We start from the raw sequence: 9,168 nt of genomic DNA, 5'->3' as shown, positions 1-9,168 counted from the left end.
AGTCTGTGAGAATAAACTGTTGCTGTGAGAATTAAACAAAATAATTTATGTAAATAACTCAGAACAATGCCTGGCACTTTCTACTTAATACATGTTACTATTTAAATTTTTATTATGGTGATGGTTCACCTGGAAAAAAACAATATAGAACAGGGATTGAAAACTATGGCTTGCAGGTCAAATCCAGCAAGTTTTTTTAAATAAAGTTTTATTGGAACACAGCAACACTCATTTGTTTACATGTTATCTCAGGCTGCCTTTGCACTACAAGGACATTGTTGCACCAAAGGTTGTATGGAATACAAACCCTAAAGTATTTATTATGTAGTTCTGTTAGGATTATTTGGAGAAACAGAACCAATAGGAGATAGCTTGGGGGGATGGGAGAAAAAGAAAAAGAGAGATTGATTTATTATAGAAATTGGCTCACATGACTATAGCAGATGGGAGTTCCATGATCTGCCATCAGGTAGCTAGAGAATCGGCTGAGGAAAGCTGGTGGTATAATTCACCTGAGTCCAAAGGCCTGAAAACAAGAAGTGCTGTTGTCTAAGGGCAGAAGTCAGATGTTCCCAGCTCAAACAGGAAGCAAATTTACCCTTCTTCGTCTCTTGGCCCTCATGGGTGAGGGTGGACTTTCTTTACTCAGTCCAAAGATGCTCTCATAGACATACCCAGATATAATGTTTTACCAACTATCTGGGTGAACCTTAGTCCAGTCAAGTTGACACATAAAATTAACCACTGTGTTGACCCTTTACAGAAAAAAACTGCTGACCCCTCATCAGAACTATGAAAAGCAGTGGGGAATATGAGTACCAGGAAGTACTCATGAGAACAACCATTCTTGGGTTGGGGATTTAGTTTAGAGGTAGAGTGCTTGGTTAGCAGGCATGAGGCCCCGGGTTCAATCCCAGCACCACAAAAAACAAAAACAAAAAAAAAAAAACCTCTTGATCTAAATTGTAATGTTTAGGAAACACAGTTTGGGAAATTTTCTTTCTGCAAGGGTTCAAAGTAGAGCTTAAAGAAGGGGAAACAGAAGTTGGTATACTATACAAAATTCTGACTTTATTAATAAAACTAAACAGACAACAGGAGACAAAATGATGTTACTTCAGATCTAAATAAATAATTTGGTGGTATTCATTGTTCTGTCCCCTGCCATTTTCCTTTTTTGTTTTTTGCGATGCTGGGAGTTGAACCCAGGGCATTGGGTTTGCATGTGCTCTATTACTCATCTTCAGTCCTCCTCTTCCATTTTCCAAAATATTCCTTGGGATAACAGCCTAGCTTGGAAGGTGACCATGTGAGAAACAGCATGCTGACAGTCTATATAATCTCTTTCTTCCTTCCACCTGACTGCCATTTCTTATAATTTGATTCTTCATAAGTCTTCTGACTTTTACCTACCTTCATCTTAAAAGTCATTGTTCTTAGGCCTTCATGATTTAAAGTCATGTCTAACCTAATATAGCCTAAATTTATCTTCATTTTTTTTTCTCCTTTAAAATTCTAATAATATCTGGACATGGTGGCATGCCTGTGATCCCAGCAGCTCGGGAGGCTGAGGCAGGAGGACTGCGAATTCAAAGCCAGCCTCAGCAATTTAGCAGGGCCCTAAGCAACTTAGTGAGACCCTGTCTCAAAATAAAAAATAAAAAGGGCTGGGGATGTAGCTCAGTGGTAGATTTCCCCTGGGTTCAATTACTAGTACCAAAAAAATTTTTTAAATGAATACAATCCCAATAATAAAAGTTTCTTCTTTACCTTTCTCATTAGTAAATTTGTCACAATTTTCACTAAAAGAATGATAACTTATGCTTCACTTTAAAGTTCTGTATGTCTTCAATTTTAACATTTTTCAAATCTCTTTTACTCCCTTTCTCCCTCTTTTAACCTCCTATTTTTCTTTATTCCTCCACTTTCCTTCTGCTAATAGATAAATATGATCCAAATACTCTGACAATGATTTTCAAACTTGAATGTGCATATGAATCACCTGGAAGTCTTGTTAAAACCTAACTCTGATTCAGTATGACTGGTATCATACTGTCAGCCTCAACAACTTAGTGAGACACTGTATCAAAGTAGAAAATAAAAAGGGCTGGGAATGTATCTCAGTGGTAATGTATCTCTACATTTAATCCCAGTAGAGGAAAATAATTTTAATAGAGAAACATTGAAAGAACAATTCAGCAATATTCCAAAAAGCTAAAGACATCCGATATTTTAGTTTTTATTCATTTCTCTCTCTCCATTCCTATATTTTTGGTTTAAAATAATTGTAATCAATAAAAAATACTCTATTAAAAATAATAGTTGTGGGCTGGGGTTGTGGCTCAGAGGTAGAGTGCTTGCTTAACAAGTGTGAGGCACTGGGTTCAATCCTCAGCACCACATAAAAATAAAATAAAAATACCATGTCCATCTATAACTAAAAATAACTATTAAATATTTTAAATATTAAAAATAACAATAATTGTAAATATCGTGCATACAAATGGTGCCTGCCAGCTACACAGTGGGCATTCATTAAACTGATAAGTTAATGACTGATACTAAGAATTACATTAAAAAAAATATTTACTAGTCTAGTAGATGAAAAACAGAAGCTTTTTTGTTTCAAAATTTGCATACTTCAGTACTGAGGATGAATATTTTATATGTTTATTGATTGAATACATTTCTCTTTTGTACATTTTTCTTTTCAAACATTTTGTCCTTTTATCTACTAAATGTTGATTTCAATGAACTCTTTATAATTTCAATTTATTAATAAGATTTTAGAAATTTTTATTCCCAAAGTAAATGTCACTAAATTGGGACAACAACTAGGAAAATGAGAGTAAATCTTTGTAATCACAGAGAGAAAAGAGCAAGCATAGATAAGTGTTAGTTCAAATATTGAATGGTGCCATCTAGAGGAAAATTTATTCTGACTCACCTTTCTGGATTAGAATTTCCCAAATTTCAGTGCTCACAAATTTGGAACCTATGGAACTTTGCTAAAATACGTAGTCTGGTTCCTCCTTTGCCTGGAGGTTTCTAACTCACTTTATGACATGGTCCAGAAACTGTGGTTTTGATAATATCCATACTGGAAAGTACAAAAATTCCATTTCGGTTCAAAGGAAGGTATAGCAGAGGTACATTGTTCTTTCCCTTTTCATCACAATTTTCACAACTTCACCATAAGAAGCAATTTTGTTGCTGATAACATTCCTTTAACGGGTAGACTGGACCAGCCCCTGTGCTAATTCCTTTACTTGTAATTGTCCTTTTTAATCCACTCAAAAACTGTGAGGCAGCTGGGTGGGGAGGTATACCTCTCAGTGCTCAGGAAGCTGAGGCAGAAGGATTTCAAGTTTGAGGCCAGCTTTAGCAATTTAGCAAGGCCCTAAGCAACTCAGAGAGTTCTCAAAATGAAAAATAAAAAGGACTGTGGACCAGGCAGGGTGGCACACACCGTGATCCCAGCGGTTCAGGAGGCTGAGACAGGAGAATCATGAATTCAACGCCAACCTCAGCAAGGACAAGGGGCTAAACAAATCAGTGAGACCCTGTCTCTCAATAAAAAATACAAAATAGGTTTGGGGATGTAGCTCAGTGGCCTGAGTGTCCCTGAGTTCAATCCCCATCTTCCCCCAACCCCCCCACTCCTGCCTCAGGAAAAAAAAGGGGGGCTGTGGATGTAGCTCAGTGGTTAAGCACCCCTGTGTTTAATCCCTAATACCCGCACCCCCCTCACACACACACAAAATGAAACCAACAACAAAATAAAAAACTGTAAGATAGATATTATTATCCTATTTTATAAGTGAGAAGATAGAGGCAGTGGGTTTAAGTAACTTCCCCAAGATGATATAGCTAATACTGTAACTGAGCTCAGACCCATCAAGTGATTACACATGCCCATGTCTATGTGATGGAAAGTTCATAGTCATGCAAAAAGTATAAAAGAGACTGTTTCAGGCCCATGATTCTGTACTGTCACCTACATTCAGCTTAGTTTACTACATGCAGAAATCAGTCACCTTCCTTTATTAGAAAGGGCTGTTTAGGGACATTTTGCTTTGACATTTTACACACAGTTTGGACTAATATAGTCATATACTCAACCAGTCCTTAAATATTGGTTGTTGCTTTTTAATATTATAAATTCAAGGATTTTTTTCAATATTTTGTTGGCACTCTCCATTCTTCCCCCAACTAAAACAAATTAAAGTAAAATGATCTGCCTCAAACCTATGTGGAGGTAAAGTGAAACTAATTTATTTATAACTGGTTAGAAAACCCAGGTGATAGGGATCTGTTGGTCAGGCCAGGAAAGCTAACTAAGATGGCCTTTAAGCCTGAGTGCTTGTCCCAGGGACAAGGGACCAAAGGCTGGGCCCACACAGTGCTGGCAGAAATCAAGTTCTGCTTCACCACACCCTGCTGAAATATATCTTTCCTATAGTTTCCTACCTCCCCTGAGCCCAAGTATCAACTAACTTCAACTGAAAAATTAATTCTTGCTACTGCCCTCACAGGAAATAATGTAAAGGTACACTAGGAACTTTACAACAGTTCCTCTTCAGAATATTTCTGTAATGATTGTCCCCAGACTCTACTCCAATAGCATCTCTAATAACAGAAAGTTCTGATTGTGAAAGATTTCTTTGTAGAGGAGACAGGGCTTGGCAATGACAAAAATTCATTATCTCTTAAATATGTATTCACACAGAGAAGAGTTTCCTTTTCCATATCCTATAAGATATCTTAGCATTTGGATATCTTTTAAGCTTTAGAGATGAAGAGCATCAAATAATGTGGTGGGTTTTTAAAATAAGATGAACAAATAATATATTTTTCTCAGTTTATATTTGTATTGCTGAACACAAAAGAAGTCTGAAAATATAAACTTGTATTTATATCTGTAAATCCTTTACTAACCTTTACTAACCTTTAACCCCCAGGAACTCAATGCTGAAATGATAAAACCTAATAATCCAAAAAAGATTTAAGTGAATATTCAGCACAACAAAAGGAAAAAAAATGGAATATACTAGTGTATTATACTGGAAAGACTAGATGATATAAAAATAACAATGGGTAACATTGAGACTAAAATAGATAATATTAATTGGGCATTAATTTATGCTAAGAACCTTTCTAAATGCTGGTGCATGCACTATTACATTTAACCCCGTAATTATGAAGGAATTCACGAGGTGGGTACAATTATTAATCTTATTATACACATAAGAAAATTCAGCCATCTAGTTAAACTGTGGATATGGAACCAAGCTGACGGGCCTCACAGCCTACATTGTTGTATTCTATACTACTGAATAAGAAAAGGTCAAACAGACACCAATTCCTTGGAGAGTCTGAGGCAAATTTGGTTCCTTGGGAAGTCAGAGGTAAATTTGGGATCCCAAATCTACTGAATGGGGCTGTGGGTGTAGTGCTAAATACACCTGGCCTAGGTTTTTTTTTTTTTTTTTTTGTAGTTTTGTACACAGGAGGGCGCAGCACCAGAGTCCTCCAACCCAAGGCAGCGATCATAACCCTGAGAAAAGCAGTCGGGTCAAGTGCTCCCTCGGAACCAAAGTACCAGTGCCCGCGTGCTCCGGGGCAGCATTTTTCGGTGAACCAGAGGCGGGGCCTGGTCGACGGTGCTTGATGAGACGGTGCGGAGAAAAGGGACGCTACTTGGCTGGCGTAGGGCGCAGGGAGGCGAGTTTGCCGGCGGCGGATCATGCTGAACGGAGTACGCTGCAGGCTCGCCTCGACGCTGTGGAGGACACGAGCGCCGCCATCCGCGGTCACTCGTAGGTGCCTCCGCGCGACAAGGTCGCTGTCCTTGGCAGATCGGAGCGAGAGGGCGAAAGAGCCGCCCAGCACTTTCGATCAGGCACTGTTGGAATTCCTAGTGTGTCCTCTCTCCAAGAAGCCACTCAGGTGCGACTCGCCAGCCCCGGGTTTACGTTGGCGGAAGGGATACGTGTGTGGGGGGGTGTTCCGGTCTGTCCCGTATCCGCTGTGGTTTCCCGGACGCTGGCCTGGCCGGGCTCCCTAGCACCTCAGCTGCGGCGTCCAGGGCGACAGTAGACCCGAGGGTAACCTCAGACATCTCGAGACCAGTCGCCGATCCGCGGAAGTGGGTCCTCGCGTTTTGAGGTTCGCTTTCTGTTTGGCAGCGCTTTCCAATCAGCCGGGCCCTTTTTAAAAACGCCGATTCCCAGACAGGACCCCATCCCCGCCGGCTCCGCGGGTTACTGAATGGTACCGTTCGGCGACAGGGTCCGGGCATTGGTACATTCTGAACAGCCAAGTTTATGAGTCATTGAGATTCAGGACAGGGCCAAAGCATAAATAATTGCAGTAATCTCCAGATTCTTGTGAAAGTACTCCGTACAGACTGATAGCTGACAATTTTAATAGTTCTGCCGACATAGTTGAGGGCTAGCTGGTTTTTGTAAAAGCGTCTTTAACCTCTAACCTAGTTGTTGGGACAATAGTTCTACATGTTCCAGGCTACTAACACTGCATATTGATTGGTACCACTTACAAATTGCACAAACACCAAAGGTTACCCGTGGTTATCTTTGGGTGGTAGATTATTAGCAGTTTTTTATTTTCATATTTTTCTAGCTTTTTCCAACGTATTATCCCATTTTCTTAAACTTCGAAATTATCATTTGATTTACCTTTTAGCTAATTATATAACTGGCTCACTGAAGATGTGTAACCGAAAGCTTGCTTGGTCCTTGTCCCCATGCCAATTCAATAATAAGAACACGGTAGATAACTCAAGGTGATCTTGTTCCCCACCTCCAGATTAGGGAGAGTGAGAGGGAGAAGAAGAAAAGGAAAATATGTCCCTCAGGGTTATATTCAAAAGGTGAAGTGGACCACTGTTAGAGACTCACTGCTTTCCAAAGTTTCCTCATTTCTGCCTTCAAGCTTTTATTTTACATATTTTGATTTTTCTGTGGTTTCCATCTAATGTATAATTAAGATTCTCTATTTAGCATTTACTCTAAAAGGAGGAAGTTCAGTCTTTCTCTAGTTTTTGTACCACTAGTAAATCAACTGGGATGATTTTGGGATTGACTAGATAATGAAGGAATATTTGGATAAAAGGGGGAGATATTTTCTAACTAGTATGGAAAAGAATAAAGAATTAAGGTCGTGGCGCATGCCTGTAATCCCAGTGGCTCCAGAGGCCAACCTATCCAGGTACTAAGCAACTCAGTGAGACCCTGTCTCTAAATAAAATACAAAATAGGGCTGGGGATGTGACTCAGTGGTTGAGTGCCCCTGAGTTCCATTCCTGGTACCAAAAAAAAAAAAAGGAATTAAGGCTAAACTTGGGAATAAACTGAAAAAAAAAATATGAGCAATAACTAATGGAAATAATTACAGATTCTTAAGAGAAATGCTTGAATTGGCTACTACTGCTTTTGTAATTAATACTCTTTGGGATTAACAGTATCAAAAATTGGATAAATGGTTTTTATTGAACATTAAGCTCAGAAGCATTTTGTTTCCACAGTTCATTTTGTTCTTTTTCCCCCCCTCAGATATGAAGCCTCAACAAATGAATTGATTAATGAAGAATTGGGAATAGCCTATCCAATCATTGATGGGATTCCTAATATGATACCACAAGCAGCTAGGACGACACAGCAAAATAAGAAACAAGAAAAAACGGAGCAACACTAACTCATAATTTTTTAAAAACAATTAAATTTTCTTAATACTATATACCTTTTCAGACAAGGTGGCGGGTAGTAAGTGGGAAAGAAGAATGTTTCTGTCTCTGCCAACATTGACTGTTCTGATTCCACTCATCTCTTTAGCAGGATTGTTCTACTCTGCCTCTGTGGAAGAAAACTTCCCACAGGGCTGTACCAGTACTGCTAGCCTTTGCTTTTATAGTTTGCTCTTGCCGATTACCATACCAGTGTATGTGTTTTTTCACCTTTGGACTTGGATGGGTATTAAACTATTTAGGCATAATTAGTGCAACCATAGCCAAGATGGTAAACCTATTGATGATAGGTCTTAGGTATATATCTCTGAAAGCTCAGTTAGATGCAAGTACTGGAGACCCATTTAGCTTACAGGAAAGTTGCTTTGCCTTGCTTCTCTTGGGCTTAGGACTGTGGGAGGTATAAGCTGCATAAGCTTCTTGGTACTTTTGTTCTGCCCTTGTTTTTTGAAGATTCTGACTTATAACTACTGAATCAGAAGAAACATTTCAATAACAGTTCCTGATGGAGATTAACACCCCTATTAATCTGAGGCCATTTCTTAGCTTATTAATGTAAAAATTCAATCATATGGAATTTTATTTGTTTAACTTCAGCATCAGTGGTAAAGCCACAGCCATGTTAGAGATGACTCAGTTAATCCCAAAGAAGTTATGGAAGAGTTTTTAGAGAAATGCATTTGAACTAGTGTGATATAAAACGGAAATTTCATGTACTTAAAAAAAATTCTGAGTTCATAAAATTACCTTAATCTCTTTGGTTTCAAATATAATAAGAAGTTGACATAAAAAGTGGGTTTTGGTTTGGATTTCTTTTTTGTTTTGTTTTTGGTAATGAGTATGGTACTAAAGGAGGGAAATTGTGAAAATATTGTAAATTAAAAACTGTATGTAAATAGTAAAATATAAAAAAGAGCTGGGTGGCCCAGTGGTAGAGTGCCCCTGGGTTCAATCCCTGGTATAAAAAAAAAAAACAAAAAAAAAAACGCTATGCTTAGAAAGGCACTTAAAATCTAAGGAGACTCATTTTCTCAGGAAAATGGGTACCTTTGGTAGGTAAGGCTAGGGATGGGAGGGAAGACTTGATATAGTTGATTGTGTCCTGTTGAATTTAACAGTGTGTTTTGAGACATACTTATTTTTTTCCTGCTTTAGTAAGTCTATTTGGCACAAAGGGCTTGAGCCTTGAGTTTTCTAGACTTTTGAACAGGACTGATTAAGAGCATGGTACAAAAACATTTCGGAAGCATAGCACAAATAATGTTCCAGTAGTTATCTTAAGAAACTTAATTGAGGGCTGGGGATGTGGCTCAAGTGGTAGCGCGCTCGCCTGGCACCACATACAAACAAAGATGTTGTGTCCACCAAAAACTAAAAAATAAATACTAAAAAAATTCTTTCTC

General features: G+C 38.6%; 2 protein-coding genes across 2 annotated transcripts; both read left to right on the top strand.

Moving 5' to 3' along the window:
- The first annotated feature begins 5,585 nt into the window (after positions 1-5,585).
- On the top strand, positions 5,586-8,481 carry Pyurf (PIGY upstream open reading frame). The gene is made up of 2 exons (XM_015484548.2): positions 5,586-5,949; positions 7,575-8,481. The coding sequence occupies exons 1-2, from the start codon at positions 5,747-5,749 to the stop codon at positions 7,714-7,716; spliced, it is 345 nt and encodes a 114-aa protein (XP_015340034.1). The 5' UTR covers positions 5,586-5,746; the 3' UTR covers positions 7,717-8,481.
- Positions 7,802-8,809, top strand: Pigy (phosphatidylinositol glycan anchor biosynthesis class Y). Its single transcript, XM_015484549.2, has one exon. It carries the CDS (start codon positions 7,802-7,804, stop codon positions 8,015-8,017), a length of 216 nt encoding a protein of 71 aa, XP_015340035.1. The 3' UTR covers positions 8,018-8,809.
- The last annotated feature ends 359 nt before the right edge of the window (positions 8,810-9,168 follow it).

This window comes from Marmota marmota, unplaced genomic scaffold (genome assembly GCF_001458135.2).
Source record: "Marmota marmota marmota unplaced genomic scaffold, marMar, whole genome shotgun sequence".
Lineage (NCBI taxonomy): Eukaryota > Metazoa > Chordata > Mammalia > Rodentia > Sciuridae > Marmota > Marmota marmota.
The sequence above is the reverse complement of the archived record's forward strand: the minus strand, read 5'-3'. Positions and strand labels throughout refer to the sequence as shown.